This window comes from Bos mutus, chromosome 2, assembly GCF_027580195.1.
Source record: "Bos mutus isolate GX-2022 chromosome 2, NWIPB_WYAK_1.1, whole genome shotgun sequence".
Taxonomy (NCBI): Eukaryota; Metazoa; Chordata; class Mammalia; order Artiodactyla; family Bovidae; genus Bos; species Bos mutus.
Genome location: NC_091618.1, coordinates 1,138,006 through 1,156,451, shown reverse-complemented (window position 1 = coordinate 1,156,451; position 18,446 = coordinate 1,138,006). Strand labels below are relative to the sequence as shown.

Below are 18,446 nucleotides of genomic sequence, written 5' to 3'. Positions count from 1 at the left end.
AGTCGTGTCCGACTCTTCGCGACCCCATGGACTGCAGCCCACCAGCCTCCTCTGTCCATGGGATTTTCCAGGCAAGAGTACTGGAGTGGGGTGTCATTGACTCAGTCACTCAGTCATGTCCAACTCTTTGCAAGCCCATGGAGTGAAACACGCCAGGCCTCCCTGTCCATCACCAACTCCCAGAGTTTACTCAAACTCATGTCCATTCAGTCGGTGATGCCATCCAACCATCTCATCCTCTGCTGCCCTCTTCTCCTCCTCCCCTCAGTCTTTCCCAGCATCGGGGTCTTTTCCAATGAGTTAGCTTTTTGCATCAGGTAGCTAAAGTATTGGAGCTTCAGCATCAGTCCTAGTGAATATTCAGGGTTGCTCTCCTTTAGGATGGACTGGTTTCATCTCCTTGCAGCCCCAACCTGCTTTCTGGACCCCTTAAATGGCTCACAGTGGGATGTCTATTGGTACTGAGTTCACCACACTTTGCTCTTACAGTGTTTTCCCAAAACGCCTGGTGCGGGTACCAGGGTCTGTGTGAACTGAGACACCAGAACCGACAGCACTTTCTGCGCACACTGCTGGGTTCTCTGAGCTCCGCGTCTCTAAGAGGGGTGCAAAGGGCCCATGACGTGCCTGGGCGCTAAACGCTCTAAAGAGGAGCGTCTCAGATACAGGTGCCGGGCAGGGCCCCTGTGCGAAAGGATGACGGCCCAGCTAACGGGCTCACCACGGGCCAGGGGCTGCTCAGAGCGCTTTGCACCAGTTAACTTGGCATCCTCAAATCAGCTGCCGCAGGCGGTGCCCTTCCTAGCCCCACGTTCTAGAAGCGGAAACTGAAGCGAAAGTCCCGCACACGTCCTGCGACCACACTGCCAGCTGGGCCCCTGCCCTCACCCCTCTGTCCTCTGGGGGCACAGGGACAGGGCAGGGCCAGGCGGCAGGGTGTGGGTATCAAGGCTTTCCAACTGTGGTGGCGGGGAAGACTCTTGAGAGCCCCTTGGACTGCAAGGAGGTCCAACCAGCCTATCCTAAAGGAAATCAGTCCTGGGTGTTCATTGGAAGGACTGATGCTGAAGCTGAAACTCCCATACTTTGGCCACCTGATGCGAAGATCCAACTCCTTGGAAAATACCCTGATGCTGGGAAAGACTGAAGGCAGGAGAAGGGGACGACAGAGGGTGAGATGGTTGGATGGCATCACCGACTCAATGGACGTGAGTTTGAGCAAACTCTGGCAGATAGTGAAGACAGGGAAGCCTGGCATGCTGCAGTCCGCATGGTCGCAAAGAGTCGGACACAGCTGAGCGACTGAATGACAAAGCACCTACTAAGGCCACAGCCCTAGGATCTTCTTCTGTGCTGTTCGACCCTGGGCCAGTGACGTCACCTCTCTGAGCCTCAGTTTTCTCATCTGTAAAGTGGGGATAATAACAGAACATCGTTGAGAGGGGAGGGGTTTCCCAGATTCCTTGCCATCAAGGTTATAATGCACTTAACACGGTGTCTGGACTTGTGATCAGTGCCTCTAGATTTGTACTGGGCAGGACTCGAGCTCAGAGAGGTGGGGACCTCCAAGTCACACACAGAGTGGTGACAGCCCAAACTCGAATCCACATCTGGTGACTCAAGGCCCCGTGCCCTCTCCACCACACAGCCAAGCCATCTGTCAGGGCTGGCTTCCAGAACGGGGCGTCTGCAAGGCTCTGCTTCCTGCAGAGAGGAAGCCAGCTGCCTGCCTCGGGGAGACAGTCCATCATGGCCAGGCTTCTCCCCAGGAAAGTTTTGTGATTATTGTTGATATGAAAAGATGACAAGAAATAGCTCAGGTAATTATATTAATCTTCCTCAATTTACACATTCTTGCTATTTGCCATTTCCCCAGGAAAGTGTAGATGAGGAGTCGAGAGCAGGTCAGCAGCGCTGTAATTAGGTCTGTGTCGTGAAAAAGTTTCCGTTGTGGGTCTTGTCATTAGATCTCTTCACTGTCGAGGGTCCTGCCTCCCCCGTCAGAGGCAGGGAGCTCACCAAGGGCAAGGGATCAGCTCCCACTTCAGGCCGGGCATCTCCACCATCCGACCGGAGCATCCTCCAAGGGCGGGAATGGATGCCCGCTTCAGACTAGGGTCTCCCCCTGGGGAGAAATTGCATCTTCCTCGTCAAAATGGCAGGTCCCCGGGACCTGGATTGGGAGTCCCCCATCAGATCTGGGGGTCCCTAGGGCAGACCCATGTCTCCCCATCGAACTAGCAGCTCCCGCATAGAGCTCGGTGAGAGGGGCTGTGAGCCCCATCAGACTGGGCACTCCCTGAGAACAAGGATCCCTTCCCCATCGGGCTGGGAACATGCTGGGTGGGCTCTGTCTCACCCATCAGACTGGGGGGGGGCTGGGTGTCGTTTACATCCCCATATTCTGTGGCGGAAGCTGACCTTGTGTGAACCCCACCCTCATAAGCACACGCGTACACGCGTGGCAGCCTAAAGAAAGCAGGTTTCGGAGGTTCTGAGACCCCTGGTGAAACAGTAGGGCAGGTCCCTCACTTATATGTGTGACTACAGAGCTTTCACATGGGCTTCCCTGGTGGCTCAGTGGTAACGAGCCCACCTGCCAATGCAAGAGACACGGGTTCGATCCTTGTACTATGAAGACACACTGGAGAAGGAAATGGCAACCCACTCCGGTATTCTTGCCTGGAAAATTCCATGAACGGAGGAGACTGGGGGGCTACAGTCCATGGGGTTGCAAAAGCATGGACAAAAGAAGCTGGATCTCCCTCTTTGGCACCAGCATCCTGCTTGCTGGACTGCATGTTCCATGAGGAAAGGGACAGTCTCACACCCCCAGTGATCCTAGCCCGAAGGTGCCCAGTTGTGTACCAAGGTGATGTGTTCAAGATGTAAGTCCATGGCTTACTTTCATCCCCTATGAACCTTGGTGAGTCCACCTCTCCTTGCCTGCCCCCATGCCTCCCACTAAAACAATGCCAGATAGCGTGTGTGTGTGTGTGTCTGTGTGTGTCTGTGTGTGTGTGTGGCAAGGGAAGAAAGGGAAGGTGTTATGGGCTGAATGTGGGCCCTGATCCCCAGTGTGATGGGACTGTATTTGGAGGTGGAGCCTTTGGGGTTATTAGGTCATGGGAGTGGGGTCCTCATTAATGAGATTAGTGCCCTTGTAAGAAGCAGAGAAACCAGAAGTTCCTCTCTCTATCACGCAATGATACGGCAAGAAGGCAGCCTGCAAGCCAGGAAGAGTTCTCACCAGACACTGAATCCTCCAGCACCTTGATCTGAGACTTCCCAGGCTCCAGGACAGAGAAACTGTTTCAGCTACCCAGAGATGGTCTTTTGTTATAGCAGCCTAAGCTGAGACAGAGGGGGATGAAACCTACAAGAAACAACCAGCTTTGAGGTCCTAACTAGATATTTTTGTGTGCATAGCAAGATTACCTTCCTGAAAACCTGCCTCTGTTGGGGAAGAAACCATTTTAAAGTTGTAAAAGCCACAGCCAGCTCTACTGGGCTGTGCACACTCTCCTGGGGGTAAGGGGGATGCTCAGCCCAGGACCCTCTCTCTGGCTGAGCAGTGAGGCAGGCTGGAGGGCCGGGACGAATGGCTCTGGGAGCAGCGTCCACCCAGGGCACTACTGGTGAGAGGTGGGGATAAATGCCAGCATCCTCACCCTGTGCCCAGGGCAACTCTGAAGCTCTGCATATCTCCCAAGCTCCTCCGCACAGGCCACCAGCTCAGCTAACACTCCTGGCTCTGACTTTTGTCCCTGTCTCATGTCCCCCTCGGAGAAGGCAATGGCATCCCACTCCAGTACTCTTGCCTGGAAAATCCCATGGATGGGGGAGCCTGGTGGGCTGTAATCCATGGGGTTGCGAAGAGTCGGACATGACTGAGCAACTTCACTTTCACTTTTCACTTTCATGCATTGGAGAAGGAAATGGCAACCCACTCCAGTGTTCTTGCCTGGAGAACCCCAGGGATGGCAGAGCCTGGTGGGCTGCCGTCTATGGGGTCGCACAGAGTCGGACACGACTGAAGTGACTTAGCAGCTTAGCAGCATGTCCCCCTCAGTGTCCCCAACTGGAATCAAAATCCTCATCTCAGGATCTGCTTCTGGGGAAACTCGAGATGAGCCACTTCCTGTTATTAATGGAGATCAAAGCTCCTTGTCTGAGCCCAGAGGCTCCCACGGGCCCCAGAGCTGCTCTCTCCTGGCCGGAAGTCCCATTTCAATCTGCAAGTCGGAAACGGGGCCGACCAGAGGGAACAAGCCTGAGGATGGACGCTACCTGGGTTCCTGGGGCAGGAAATGCACTTTCCATCCACACCCTGGGCCTCGCACAGGCAGGAGAAAGCCAGGGAGGTGAAGGGAGACAGAGCTGTGGGCAGAGGTCTGCATCCTTGACATGCCCACCAGGGCGGGAGAGTGCTGCTGAGTGCAGGGCAGGGAGGGTCTCAGCCCCCGGGTCTGCGATGGCCCAGGGGGTGAGTGTCCTTGAGTATATGGGAAAGGACCACAGGCTGGAAAGGACCACAGGCTGGGGTGCCCAGCTGGGAGCAGTCTGCCAGCAGCCCGAGATCCCCGGTCAGCAGCTGCACAGAATCCCAGCTGGGAGAGGGTCCAGCTCATAGCTATCTCCTGACAAGGGGCTTGTCTAGAGGCTGCGTCTGCTCGTCGGATGCTCCAGCGTCACAACCCATCCACCCTGACCTTGGGCACACCCGCCGTGGTCCGGGCCACCAGCATCTTGCACTTGGATTGCGGCAACAGCTTCCTGGTGGTCTCCCAGCCCCCACACTTCCACTCCCGCCGCCACGCATTTTCCTCCATTTAGCAACCGGGAGATTGTCACAAAGCCAGAGGCAGGCCATCAGTTCATTGCTCAAAACCCTCCCACAACTCCGCCTGTCCCCGAGATCTGGCCCAGTAGTGCACGCCCACCTCCAGGGGCCCCTCCCCACCCCCAGGGCCCACCTGCACTTTGCACGTGGTGCTCCCTCCACCCAGGATGCTCTGCGGCCTCGCGTGTGCTCCTCCTGTGGCTCTTTGCTCAGTGAGGCCTCCCCAGCCGCCCTGGTTAACATCACCGTGCCCGCCCCGGGACTTTCCACCCCCAGCCCCGCTGCGCCATTTCTCTCCAGAGCACAGACACCATCTGACACATTTCACTTACTTATCTTCTGGTTCGTCTGCATCCTCCATCGAATGGGGAGGGGGCAGACGTGAGCAGTGTCTGGCTCACCAGTCTTCCCAGTGTCCACCTCGATGCAGGCCCTGGCACGTGAAAGTGAAAGCCGCTCAGTTGTGTCCGACTCTGTGACCCCATGGACTGTAAGGTCCATGGAATTCTCCATGGCCAGAACACTGTAGTGGGTAGCCTTTCCCTTCTCCAGGGGATCTTCCCAACCCAGGGATCGAACCCAGGTCTCCCACACTGCAGGCAGATTCTTTACCTGCTAAGCCACAAGGGAAGTCCAAGAACACTGGAGTGGGTAGCCTATCCCTTCTGCAGGGGATCTTCCCAACCCGGGAATTGAATTGGGGTCTCCTGCACTGCAGGCGGATCCTTTACCCACTGAGCTCTCAGGGAAGAGTGAGTTTCTAATAAACACTGACTAAAAGGCACTCGGTTCCCAAGGCAGGGCTTGTTCACTCTCCCCTCGCTGGGACACAGAGAGATTAAGGCTCGTGCTTGACGCCACACGGCTAGTGCGTGGGGAAAGCGCAGGTGGAACTTTGTCTCCCAAGTTCTGCTCTTGGGGGCAGAGTCACCTGGTGGCTCAGAGTCTGGCTCTGGCGGCAGACAGTCCTCAGTCTTTGGCCTTGACACTTTCTGGGAAGCTGCTTAACTTCCCGGTGCCTCAGATCCCTTACCTGCAAAACGAGGCAAACAGAACAGCTTCTCAGAGTGCGGCTGTGAGGATGAGACGAGCGGGGGCACCCCGAGTGCTTGTGGTTATTATTACTCTGATCAGTATCTAAAGCCAGGGTCTCCTCTCCTATGCGAGGCACGTCCTCCTCGCGTCTCGGGAGCTGCTTCCTACTCCCCCAATTCCCCCCGCGCTCTGTCGTCAGAGGCTTGCGAGATGAGCTGTTGACTGATATGATAATTTCACTCCAGTAGCGGAGTCAGTCAATTGCTCGGTGACGGATTTCACGGGCCCCACCACATCTCGCAGGTGCCCTTCTGCTGAGTGAGCTCCAGAGCTGGGATCTAACAGAACCGCAGAGCTCTCAGATGCTAACTCCTGCACAAGAGGAGGGACTCCTTGATATGAACAGCCTGCCTCAAGTCATCTGGAGCAAGGCTGAGTAGGATGACACAGGGATCATCACAGAGCTGCCGCGGGAGGGTCTTTCCAGCACTTTCCACGGACTTCGTGGAAATAAGTATCATTAATACCACTCGTCCTTGGCACTCCTGCAAGGTCTCGTCATCCCCATTTTAGAGATGAGGAAACTGAGACCTGGGGGTGAAGGGAAGCTCTGAAAGACACACATCGGGGCTTTGGCAGAGCTGGACGTGAGCACAGGTCTGCTAGATCTGAGGCTGCAGGCTTGTCCATCGTCCCAAGCAAACCCTACCTACAGTTACTGTCCCAGGAAAAGTCCTGTCCAGCTCTGCCTGAGAGCCCCACCCAGACAGGGCGTTCAATTAACTTGAGCAATGAGATGAACACCTGATCTTTATCCCATTTGCACTTAGCAAGGCCCCTCCTCTCCCATTAGAGGCAGGCAGGACAGCAGTGAGCCTCCCTTTGATAGAAAATGTGAAACTGAGGCCGGGAGAAGGTGGGTGCGTCTGGACCAGATGCAGCTGGTCAGCGTCCAGGGTCAGGGTTCCCGCAGACACAGCTCCCCCTCCCGCTCCCTGGGACCCACACTGGACACTCACCCTCCAGAAATCAGACCACCCCCAGGCAGCCCGCTCCCGCGGGATGGCCTCCCACACTCCTCCACACACCCTGCCCTCCCTCAGCCCTGCACACAGACACCCCGCCTGCCCTCCCTTTCCACATGCCTTTCCTGGGGACAGTCACGGCTGTAGACCTGCTCACCTCTGTGGCTCCAGCAGCCAGCACGAGGCCTGAGAACCGCAGGGCTCGAGGGCCGTGTGAAAGGAGTGGACGAGGGAATGACTCCTCAGTGGGCGGGTCAGGACCCGGCTGAAATGTCCCCTCCTTGGCGGCTCTTGCCTGGGTTCCCATAGACACTCACCGAGCCGTGTGACCCCACCTTGGGAGGTCTGCCTGCTCCCTCGGCTTCCCTCCTCCCCGCATGCCAGTGCTGCCACCGTTAAGTATGCAGGAGAGGACAGAAGCGTGGCTGGGGGTGGACAGACACATGGAGACAAGAGAGAGAGGGATGGGCGGATAGGCGGAGAGAACACTTCCCTTCTGGGTGGTGGGTTGGGTTTGGTTTTTTGTTTTTTTCCTGCAGGCAGCTCTAGAAACCCAAGAAAAGCCAAGAATTGGCCCGACCTGCCAATCCCACCCTCAGCATGGGCTCTGCTCCAGCCCCCTGGAACTCACCACACCCTCCGTCACACCCTAGGGTCTCAGGCCCCTCCCCGCAGAGCTCTACGGCCCACAGCAACAGCCCCAGAGCCCCACCCCAACCCCTCCACACAGTGACGCCCTCATCTTTTTTTTCCTCCCAGGCTTTCCCAATCGATGCCTAGGCCTGTGCCTCCACACCATTCCAGAACTGGGGCCCAGTCTTTTCTTCCAGAAACATTCAGAAAAGAAGCTCCCAAGAGCCCCTCTCTAGCAGGAGAGGGCTTTCTGGGGTGATGGAAACAGTCATATCTGTGCTGTCGAATGCAGTCGGCATAAAACCTCGTGTGTGCAGCACCTCAAGTCACACTAGAAATGTGGCTAATGGGACTGGAAAATAAAATAAAATCTGCGATATTTCATTGTAATTAATTAAAAAACAGCTACATGAGGCCACCGGCGACTGCGCCAGACAGCACAGTTCTAGGGCCTGTTCTCACACTGCCTCGCCTCAGTCCTTCCTGCTGGTTCCAGAGCAACCTGGAACAGTGACAGCTGCTTTCCTTCCTTGTTGCTGTTCAGTCACTGAGTCGTGTCCAGTTCTTTGAGACCCCATGGACTGCAGCATGCCAGGCTCCTCTGTCCTTCACTATCTCCAGAGTTTGCTCAAACTCATGTTCATTGAGTCAAAGATACCACCCAACCATCTCACCCTCTGTTGCCCCCTTCGCTTGCCCTCAATCTTTCCCAGCATCAGGGTCTTTTCCAGTGAGTCGACTCTTCACATCAAGTGACCAAGTATTGGAACTTCAGCTTCAGCATCAGACCTTCCAGTGAATATCCAGGACCGATTTCCTTTAGGAGTGACTGGTTTGATCTCCTTGCAGTCCAATGAACTCTCAAGAGTCTTCTCCAACACCACAGTTCGAAAGCATCAATTCGTCAGTCCTCAACTTTCTTTATGGTCCAACTCTCACATCCATACATGACTACTGGCAAAAACATAGCTTTGACTATACGGACCTTTGTCAGCGAAGTGATGTTTCTGCTTTTTAATATGCTGTCTAGGTTACCACATATCAAACAAAACAAAATTAAAAAGCAACCCGCAACCCAAGTACTGACGTTATTCTCGCCTTTTATTCCAGCATCTCCCAGAGCTCCAATATGTACAACCTTCATTTATACACATATAATATACACCATATATACGTATTTATATATATTCACACACCAGCCCACACGCTCTCATACACTCACACGCACGCACCCCTCCAGGAGGGTCGTGTGGCCGCCCTTGAGCCCCGCTTGGGCCCAGACAAGAGGCGCTGGGCTTGCCAGGCAGTCGTGAGGTTTTGTGTTTTTTTTTTTTTTTTAAAAAGAAGGTCATCTCCTCCGGAGGTGTCCTCCATCTCCCCAAACCCAAACCACTCCCCTAAACACTGAAATTGTTTTTTTCTTAAAAAGGAAGAGGTTTCCCTCTGCTCCGCTCAGGTACATGGCGGAGTTCCAGGCCCGTTCTCGTGGCCCCGTGCAAGCCCCTTGAGGGCGAGGCCACCCAGTGCTCCTGGGGACCCTGGACCCCCGGAAGGGCCCACTGCAGGCCGAGAGTCGGGCGGGCTGCAGACAGGCCCGCCGCCACGTGGCATGGGCGGGGCTACGGCGAGGCCTGGGCGGGGCTACGGCGAGGCCTGGGCGGGGCTACAGCGTCAAGGGCGCCTGCCAGATGAGGAGGGTGCTGTCCGTCTCCCCGCACGGGGTTGGCTTCCCGGGGCTGCCAGCGGCGCTGCCGAAGTTGCGGTAGCCGCGCCCTCCAGAGATGATGGCCACGGAGCAGATTTCCTTGCGGTGGGCGTCGCGGGCACAGGGCCGGTTGTGCACCCAGACGTCGGGGTCATCCACCATCTCGTAGATGGAGCCGTCCTCCTCACTGTGCTCCAGGGCCGAGCCGTCTGCAGGCTCCGGCTCCCGCACGGACAGCAGCGGGCCCGGGAGGTGGGAGGTGGAGCGCAGGCGGTACTGCAGGAGGATGCCCTTCTTGCGGATCAGCTCCCCGCCCACGTGGCTCGCGGGCACGGGCGCTGGCTCGGGAGCCGGCCCGTCCGGCTTGTCCTCCTCGGCCTGCTGCCCCTCGGCCTCCTCCTGGTCACTCCGCAGGATATCGGGGGCCAAGATGCTGGTGGCCACGGCCAGGAAGGCCACAGGCCCACAGTGCCCGTTGAGCGACACCATGCCTTTCCCTGCAGGAAGGGGGCAGAGAGAAGGGGCCCAAAGGCCCAGAGTTTTAAAGACCCATTGAGTCTGGAGAAGGGGACGACAGAGGATGACATGGTCAGATGGCATCACCGACTCAACAGACATGAGTTTGAGTAAGCTCCGGGAGTTGGTGATGGACATGGAGGCCTGGCGTGCTGCAGTGCATGGAGTTGCAAAGAGTCGGACATGACTGAGCAACTGAACTGAACTGAACTGAGTCTCTTGGAGAACTTCCTGGGTTTCATTTTTGGCTTATTTGGGTCACTGCCATCTATGTTGGCAGCTTCCCGGAAGGCCATGGGTCTGGAGGAGTGCTTGCCACGCTCCAGGGCTACTTCCTTTGGAAGAGTGGAGAAGGGGAACACAAGAGATCGTATAAACCACAAGGGGAGCCTTGGTGTGGAAGCACCTGCAGCTCCCTGCCTGGGCCATCCTCACGTCTCCATGCCTTTGCCCCAGCCATCGCCTCTGCCCAGAGAGCCTTTCACATCTGCCTGACTCAACACCTTGGCCTCGAGGCCCGGTTCAGCCCCTCCGCAGGGCTCCCACCCATGAGAGATGATCAGTCCTGTCTCTGCTCCGCCGACCCCAGGACGCCTGCCATCATAGCACCTGCTGCCCTGACTACACCACCCCGACCAGGCTGTCAGTATGTGGGGGAAGGGTCTCTGCCCAGCACAACCCTGCAACCCCAGGACAGATTCCGGGATGAGAAAAATGACCTAGTGATGAGACCAGGAAAGCAGTAAGTCCCGCAGTTTAGGAAGAGGGTCTTCTTGGGCAGAGAGGCTTGCGGTCCACCTGGGGTGGGTCTCCCTCAGGCCGTCTCCCTCCCACTCCACTCAGCCCTCCCCTCCTGCAGCGGCTGGAAGAGGCCACTTCATCATCCATCCCTCAGGGCAGAGGCAGAGAGGGGGCCCAGAGCTCTGGGGTCCTCCTGACCCTAGATCCCAGCACCGCATCAGGGCGGCCCCTCCCCTAACCCAGGCAAACATAGTTGTATCTGGACCTCCGTCCCCGTGAGCCCTCAGTTATTTCTGCCTCTGGAGCTGGGACACGTGGAAGCTGCTGTGGCATCAGAGCGGGAGGCCAGCTGAACCTCTCCTGTTAGTCGAGTGTCTCGGCCAATCATAAACCATCTGGCCAACGTGCCTCCTGTGCCCATTGCCAGATGAAGTAACTGAGTCTCAGAAAGAAGACCTGCAAGGAGACTGCCGGGCCAGGTGCTTTAATTCCACCAAGCCACCAACAGTGACAGCGGACACTGGGGAACGAACCCCTGTCCCCAGACCAGAAGAGCGCACACATCTGGGCACAAGACCCACCCTCCCCTGGCCACGTGCAGCTGACTCCCGGGTCTCACCTGTGATCTTAGGGATGCCTTCCAGCCGAGGCACCGGCAGCAGCACGATGACGCCCTGGTCGGTGCCCACCCAGAGCAGACCCTGGCAGATCAGGAGGCTGGTGACACACAGGTGCTTCTGGCCTGCAGAGGGAGAAGCCAGCATGAGCAGCAGGTCCTCTTGGGGGCTGGCGGTGCATGGGGCCCCCAAAGCTGAGAGCATGGCTCCTTGGGCTGCTCTCCTGGGACAAGCAAGAAGCTGGACAGCCCTGGGATTAGGAGTGGGGCTTGGGAGGCTGACCTGGCTGGGGTCTGGCCCTGGGTCACCCAGCCTCCATTCCCTCCTGTGTAAAGGGGGGCTGCCTTGGGGATACAATGAGGGAATGCCACAGTACTGGCCCACGTCGGCTCTTGATGCAGTGGCCGGCTCACCTGGCATGAGGTGCAAGCTGAGGGCCCGCCCATGCCAGGGACATAACTGGCCAGCTGGGGAGTAGAGAGAGGTCTGGGGAGGTGCGGGTTGAGGGTGAAGCAGACAGTGCAGAAGGGATGTGTGGGGAGGGGTCTGGGCGAGCTGGCAGCCCCGTGGGTTCCAGCCCGGCCTTGACATCCTGCCCGCACGGGCCTTCCTCCGGCGGGGGCACAGATGCAGTCCCAGGCCCCGCGATAAATGGGCTCCCAGCACCGGGAACTAGTGTGTTTCTGACGCCGGTCCAGACTTGCAGACCAGTTCTTGTCGTCACCCCCTGGCTGGCTCTGCCTTTGAGGGGGAGCAGTGGTGGGGGAAGGTGGGTCCCTGTGCCCTTCTGGGGAGGAGGCGCAGTGTGGGCAGCACAGCCCGAGCCGAGAGCAGGGCGCCAGGCGCAGGCACCAGGTCCAAACCCCGGCTCGGCCACCTCCTGGCTCCACGTCCTCAGGCCGGAAACAGAACCCCTCTGTGCCCGGGTTCCCTCACTGCACAAGGCGACGATGATGGCATTTCACAACCTCGTCCCGAGGAGTAAATGAGCCAGTGGCTGTGAGTCACGTAATCCAGAGCCTGGCACACGGCACGCGCGGGTGGGCGCTGGCCTCCATCGCTGCCGCTCTGTTGCTGACTATTCTGGGCAACGGGAAGGGGCGTGAGGCAGGCGCTGGGGGCCCAGGCCTGCCCTCCCAAAGAGGTGTCTCACCTCCAGCCTGGATCCTTCTGCCCACTGACAGACCTAGTCTCTCCTCAAATTCCAAGTCACGCCACGACATGTGAAGTGATGCTCGGAACAGGGGGTTCTCAGGCTGGGCTTGTGTCAGCACCAGCAGGAGAGGGGACACCTGCTGGCTGACCCCAGAGGGGAGGTGCAAGCCCACATTTCCAGCAGGTTCCCAGGGACACCCAGGCTGCTGGCCCCGGGGCCACACTGTGAGAACTACTGCCTTGCAGGTTCCAGAGCACTTCACACACCTGCCCCAGCCCGATGCAAGCCTGAAACAGCTGAGAGGTGAGCACGGCCTGGATGTGTGCCCATTTTCCAATGAGGATATTAAGGTCCAAAGAGGTCACCCAGCCGGTGAGTGCAGGGCGGGGTGGGGGGCAGAGCGCGAGTCTGTCACTTATTACAGCCTAATGCTTCTACACCGCCTCTCCGCTCTTTCTTTGCCCGTGCCTCATGGCAGGTGGGGCCTCGGCTCCCTGACCAGGGGTTGAACCTGCGGCCCCTGCACTGGAAGCACGGAGTCTTAACCTTTTGACCTCCAGGGAAATCCCTGCCTCTCTACGCTCGAGCAACTTGCTTGCGTTCCACACCTGCATGTGTATGGGCTTCCTCTGCAGAGTCTCAGAGCAGACTGGTGTGGCTCCCAGAAGGAGGGTTACTAACTGGGGTTCACACAGCATTACCTAACACACTGGTCTGATACCTTCACCACCCATTCACTCAGCACCCCGGCATATCCCCAGGACCTACTATGGGGGGGACACTGCATTTGGTGCTGGAGGCAGAGGGGAACCGCACAAAGTTCTGTTCCTAAGGAGCAAACATTCTGGAACTTTCTATGACAATGAACATGTTCTCTGCCCATTTCAGTAGCCATCAGTCCCCTGTGGCTACTCACACCTGAAATGTGGAGTGGCGCTGAGGACCGAGTCTGTAGTTTCACTTCGCTTCACTTTTAACGGAAGCTACCGTATTAATGGGGCTTTCCCTGGGGCTTAGACAGTAAAGAATCTGCCTGCAGCGCAGAAGACCTGGATTCGATCCCTGGGTCAAGAAGATCCCCTGGAGAAGGGAATGGCTCCCCACTCCAGTATTCTTGTCTGGAGAATCCCATGGACAAGAGGAACCTGGTGGGCTACAGTCCATGGGGTCGCAAAGAGTTAGACACAACTGAGCGACACTCTCACACACACACACACATACACACACACCGGTATTAATGCTGCCCTGGGAGGGGACGGAGGAAGGGGAAACACAAGCAAGGAGTGTAGACACCAGGCAGAGATTCCAAGGGGGTGCTGAGGCAGACAGTAGGTGCGAGGAGTCTTGGGTTTCATGCCTCATTCTGCTTCCTGGGAGGATGGGGGGGCAGGAGCCAGGAGACCAGAGCTGATGACAAGGGGAGGCAGCCACGCCAAGACCCAAGGGAAGCTCTGGAGACGACACGTGCAAAGGCCCGGTGATGGGAATGAGCCAGCGGCTCTGAGGAGGACGGAGCCAGCGTGGCGCAGGGACCAGGCGCCGTGAGATGACAGAGGGCGGGTCGGAGGGTGGCCGGGCTAGGGCGAGGGCGGGGACTGTTCACTCTGAGCACGACGAGGCGTGGCTGGCGGGTCTGAGCAGGGGAGCAGCGCACCCCGATTTTAGAGAAGCCTTTTGGTTACAACGTGACAGAGGGTGGGGTGGGTGCAGCGAGCAGAGAGACCAGCAAGGCAGGAATGATGGGGTCCGAGGCGCGGTGGTGACAGGGAGGTGGTGAGAACCAACACGCTGGACAGACAGGGGTGGGGAGGGGAGGAAGGACGGCTCCCACGTCTTTTGTGTCCAGCAGCCGGGTGAAAGGCAGCGCAGCAGACAGCCCGGGATGGGAGGGGAGCAGGCTGGGGGGACGCCCAAGTTCAGGACTGGATGTCGTCTGAGACGCACATTAGACACCCAGGTGGAGCTGTCGGCAGGCAGTGGGATATGTGAGTCCGGCGACAGGATGCAGGTTCCACAGGTCACGTTCATGGAGTTGATTCCACGTGCAAATGCACCAGAGTGGGGGAAGAAGCCGGCACGTTGGGCTGTTTCACAGACAGCGTCTGGGTTGGGGGAGCTGGGACTCTTTTCCACCCCCGCACCAATTCGGAGAGTGTGGGCCCCCCTTACCACCAGGACCGGCTCCTGGGACATCGGGTGCCCCAGCCCTTGGGACTCAGGAAGGAAGTGCAGGAGGCTCTGGCTGCGAGCCCCTCCATGTTCTCTTTGTGGCTCTGCTCAAGCTCTGGAATCCCTTGTGTTCTCTGTGACGTGCTGTTTGCCTCCCCAGATGTAAGCCTCCCGAGGGCAGCAGCTTATCTGTGTGTCAAACGGACTTCCCAGCACGTTGATCAAATGCCCTGGCTCCTGGCAGACACGTGCAGAGGATCTGAGAACTCAGATCCAGAGAACGACTACTGGTCGCCAGTGGGGAGAGCGAAGGCGGGGGCGGGCAGGAGAGAGGCGCGGGGTTAGCAGGTATGAACTGCTGGCCTCAGACAAACACACTGCAAAGCACACGGCACCGCACATGGAGCACAGCCGGCATCGCGCAGTAACTGGCGAAGGCGTGCGACCCTTCAAAACTGCGGGTCGCTGCGTTGCACACCTGCGGCTTCTGTAAGAGTGCAGATCAGCTAAACCTCAACAAACACTTTATAAAAGGACCTGTGATTAAATGAGAGGATGAACGAATGACTGCAGAGAAGGGAACAAGGATGTGGGCGCTGGCGTCTCCTACCAGCTGCGTGAATCGACGAGCCACTTTCTACCATCGCTCAACGTACATGCCCTGCTCAATTTTATGATTATTAGAAATTTTATATATGTATATAACACACAGTGTGTATATAAATATGCACATATATACCCACACACTATAATACATATACACACAGTTCAGCACAACTCTTAGCCCATAATATACAATCAATAAATGGAGGCTATTAGGAAAATGTGATTATTAAAAGGACCTAGACCCGAATGTTTTAAGATCAGCTCCATCAGAGCCAGAAATCCACGAAATAATCAAAGCCAAGAGAAGCAGCAGTGGCAGACGTCTCCCTCCTACACGCCTCCCTCCTACTCCAGGGCCCCGGGGACCTTAGGACCAGCAAGCGACCATTTCCTGATGCCCTTCCCTCCCTCGAGCCCCCCGGAGCACAGACACCCGGCAAATGAGAGGAAGGCGGCCAGAAACCGCAAGAGGTGGCAGAACGGAGAAATGACTTCATCTGCAGACCTCGTTCCGGGCCCTTCCTCCTCCCGCTTTGCCTCGAGGAAAAGAGCAAGGCACTTCACCAACAGTCCAAAAGGGGAAAAAAAAAGTCTAATGGTGGATAAATATTTTATCACAGAGACTTAATGCGGCAGTGCTCAACTCACCCAAGCCATCTATCTGGAGATATACAACTTTAAAAAGCTCAGGCTCTCGGAGAACATTTTCTTAATGACCTGTCTAGTTAAGAGGAGGAGGGAGTTTAGGTTCAAAACTGCATTAATACCAGTCGGGGAGGCGAGTGGAGGAAAAGGGTCCGGGGGAAGGAAGCGCGATGAATTTTTAACACGTCCTTAAAAAAGACCACACTTAAGAAGAGGAACAAATTCATTAGTAATTACACAATTATTTCATTTGGTGGTGTGGGGGGAGAAAAAAAAAATATCTAAAAGCCTTTTAAAAATATCTCTAATAAAGAATTTAAGAATCCTGCTCTGCTCTCCCGCCAGGACACAGTGTGGGCTGGATTTGAAGGCCCCCTCCACCCAGGGCTGGCTCCTCTTGGGCTTGGGGCCTCCCGGCCAGCAGGGCCTGGGGCTGTAACACCTGTGGCTCCTGGTGTTAGGAAAGGCCAGGCCCGTGGGGAGGAGGCCCGGGGCTGTGACACCTGGAGACCCTGGGGCGCTGTCCTCACCGGCTCAGGTGAAGACCCGCGCCTGCACTGAGAGGTGGGGCTGGAGCGCCTGGTCACACAGCTGGCAGGGCCTGTCTGACTCTGGGCTCCTATCTGGCCCCATGAGCTCAGCTCCGATCCCAGGCCCTTGTTGTTCAGACTGGGAAACAGAAGCTGGAGAAGCGGGAGGCCGCCCAGTTAGCCCGTGAGACGGCTGTGACCCAGGTCCGGGCTCTGGGCCCCTCAGCAGAGGGACCTGAAGCTGGTCGTTTAACCCCCAGGGACTCTGGTTACCTGTCTGCAGTCATCCTCACGATAACGATCGCCCTTTCTTCTGTAAGTGTCTTGAAAGCGTGTCAGTCACTCAGTCGTGTCCGCCTCTTTGCGACCCAATGGACTGTAGCCGGTCAGGCTCCTCTGTCCATGGGATTTCCCAGGCAAGAACACTGGAGTGGGTTGCCATTCCCTTCTCCAAGGGATCTTCCTGACCTTGGGATCGAAACCGGTCTCCTGTATTGCAGGCATATCTTTTACGGTCTGAGCCACCAGAGAAGTTCTTTTTTAAGGGTGACTAACTCCTAAGAACAAGTCAGTCACTGGACGTGAAGACGCGTTTTAAACCCGCGGGGAGGTGGCAGCTGTGCAGCAGGAGCTGCTGGTTTTCCGCCCACAGCAGGTCAGTCCACAAAGCCTGCCCCCGGCCGCTGGACACACTCGACTCTTCCTCTACTTGGCTCCACCACCCCCCAGACTTTACTGAGAAGATGAAAAAGGCCCAGAAGGTTATCCATTTTTTCCCCATTGTTCCACTAATGTGAAATAATTTAGCTATCAGCGCAGATGTGGAAATACTTCTGTGATACTGAGAAATTTTTACTGTAATTAAAATAGATTTACCTCACGTAATGGCTAAACACTATGCGAGACAATGAAACTGAAGCTAAAAAATAAAAAAGGAGAGAAGGGAGGGAGGGAAGTAAAGAGGGAGGGAGAGAGGGAGGGCCCATGACAAAGTTCCCCCAAGCTCCTGCCCCACACCCTGGGGGGCAGGTTAGAAAGGCGTCTGTTTTCCTCATGGATGACCCAGGCCTAAGCAAGGCATCTTCCTGACAGTATTTACCCGGAGCCAGGAACCACTGCCCACGCCACAGAGGGACCAGAGGCTCCTCTAGGCAGAGAGACCTGCTGTGACCCCACAGTGGCCGAGCCGGGACCCTGGCCACTTCTGAAACCACCTCTCCCCCGTTACACGCAGCGAGGCTCTGAACTGAGTCCAGCCTGATGTGACTCCCGGTCCTGTCTCTGGCCGTGCGACCACGGGACAGCCACTTTACCCTGCCGAACAAGCCTCAGCTTCTGCATCTGTAAAATGGGGACAGTGAGGTCCCGACTACGTAAAGCCCTTGGCGCCCAGCCCAGGGTAGGGCTCCTGGCGGAGTGCAGCCTCTGCGTCCCGCCACTGTTGCTGTTGACCGTGTTGTTGGTAAGCATCCCCTGCTACGGCCACCCGTCTGGACTCGAGGACTGGCCGGTGAAAGTGGCTGGGGGGGCGGCAGGAGCAGGGTGGTCGCCGGGCAGCCTGTGTGGCGTGAGGGACCAGGCCGCTGGGGTGGAAGCCTGTGGCCTGAGGTGCTGCCTGGCATGACTGCCCTCTGCCCAGCCTCACCAGGCAGGAGCCCTGGCCCCCGGCTCAGCGCATGCCACTCCCAGCCTTTGTGGTGGCCCTCTGCCGAGTCCCTGTCACCATCAGCTCCGGGCCAGCCCGCCACACCTGCTGTTTCCCTGGCCCTGGGGTCCTTCCCAGCTGCTGCCCCCAGCCCAGCCGGCATCCTCCCAGACCAGCTCCGGGTCAGTCTGTCTAGTGGAAACTCAGGGGCAAGTCAAGCTGAGGCCCGCTGGCCCTGAGGGCTGCTCTCAAGCTGGCTGGGGGCAGCGGTGGGCCCTGAGCACGCGTCCGTCCTGGCTCCCAGCATGGCTCACAGGGATCAGCTAAGGGCGAGGCCTGTGGCCAATTCCACGGAGGCCTCGGCAGACTCTGGGTGAGGGGAAGGGTGCAGGGCGCGCCCAGATCGTAGCCCTCCCTGTGGGTCCCACAAACAGCCCTGCAGGGTGAAGCGCCGGCCCAGGCAGAGGACATCAGAGCCTTCACCCTCCCCTTGACCCACACCCTGATGGCAGACTCAGAGGGACTCCAGCCTTTCTTCAGAGACCTCTAAGGAAATAGGTCCGTATTTGGCCTCTCTGTT

General features: G+C 57.3%; 1 protein-coding gene and 1 long non-coding RNA gene across 8 annotated transcripts in view; both read right to left on the bottom strand.

The window, feature by feature from the left end:
* Positions 1–226: 226 nt before the first annotated feature.
* LOC138990520 (uncharacterized) lies at positions 227–7,545 on the bottom strand. The gene is made up of 4 exons (XR_011466663.1): positions 7,061–7,545; positions 5,775–5,876; positions 5,176–5,276; positions 227–3,376 (listed from the first exon to the last, which is right to left on the bottom strand). It is a non-coding gene; the product is annotated as an uncharacterized lncRNA (long non-coding RNA).
* Positions 7,546–8,619: 1,074 nt separating this feature from the next.
* The window catches only part of ARHGEF10L (Rho guanine nucleotide exchange factor 10 like), a 159,768-nt gene continuing 149,941 nt past the window's right edge, over positions 8,620–18,446 (bottom strand). For all 7 annotated transcript variants that reach the window (XM_070382057.1, XM_070382055.1, XM_070382061.1 and 4 more), the window contains 2 exons: positions 11,118–11,240; positions 8,620–9,738 (listed from right to left, as the gene is read on the bottom strand). In XM_070382057.1, coding sequence (XP_070238158.1) covers positions 9,200–9,738; positions 11,118–11,240 — 662 coding nt within the window. In that variant the 3' untranslated portion in view covers positions 8,620–9,199. The remainder of the gene's footprint in view (positions 9,739–11,117; positions 11,241–18,446) is intronic.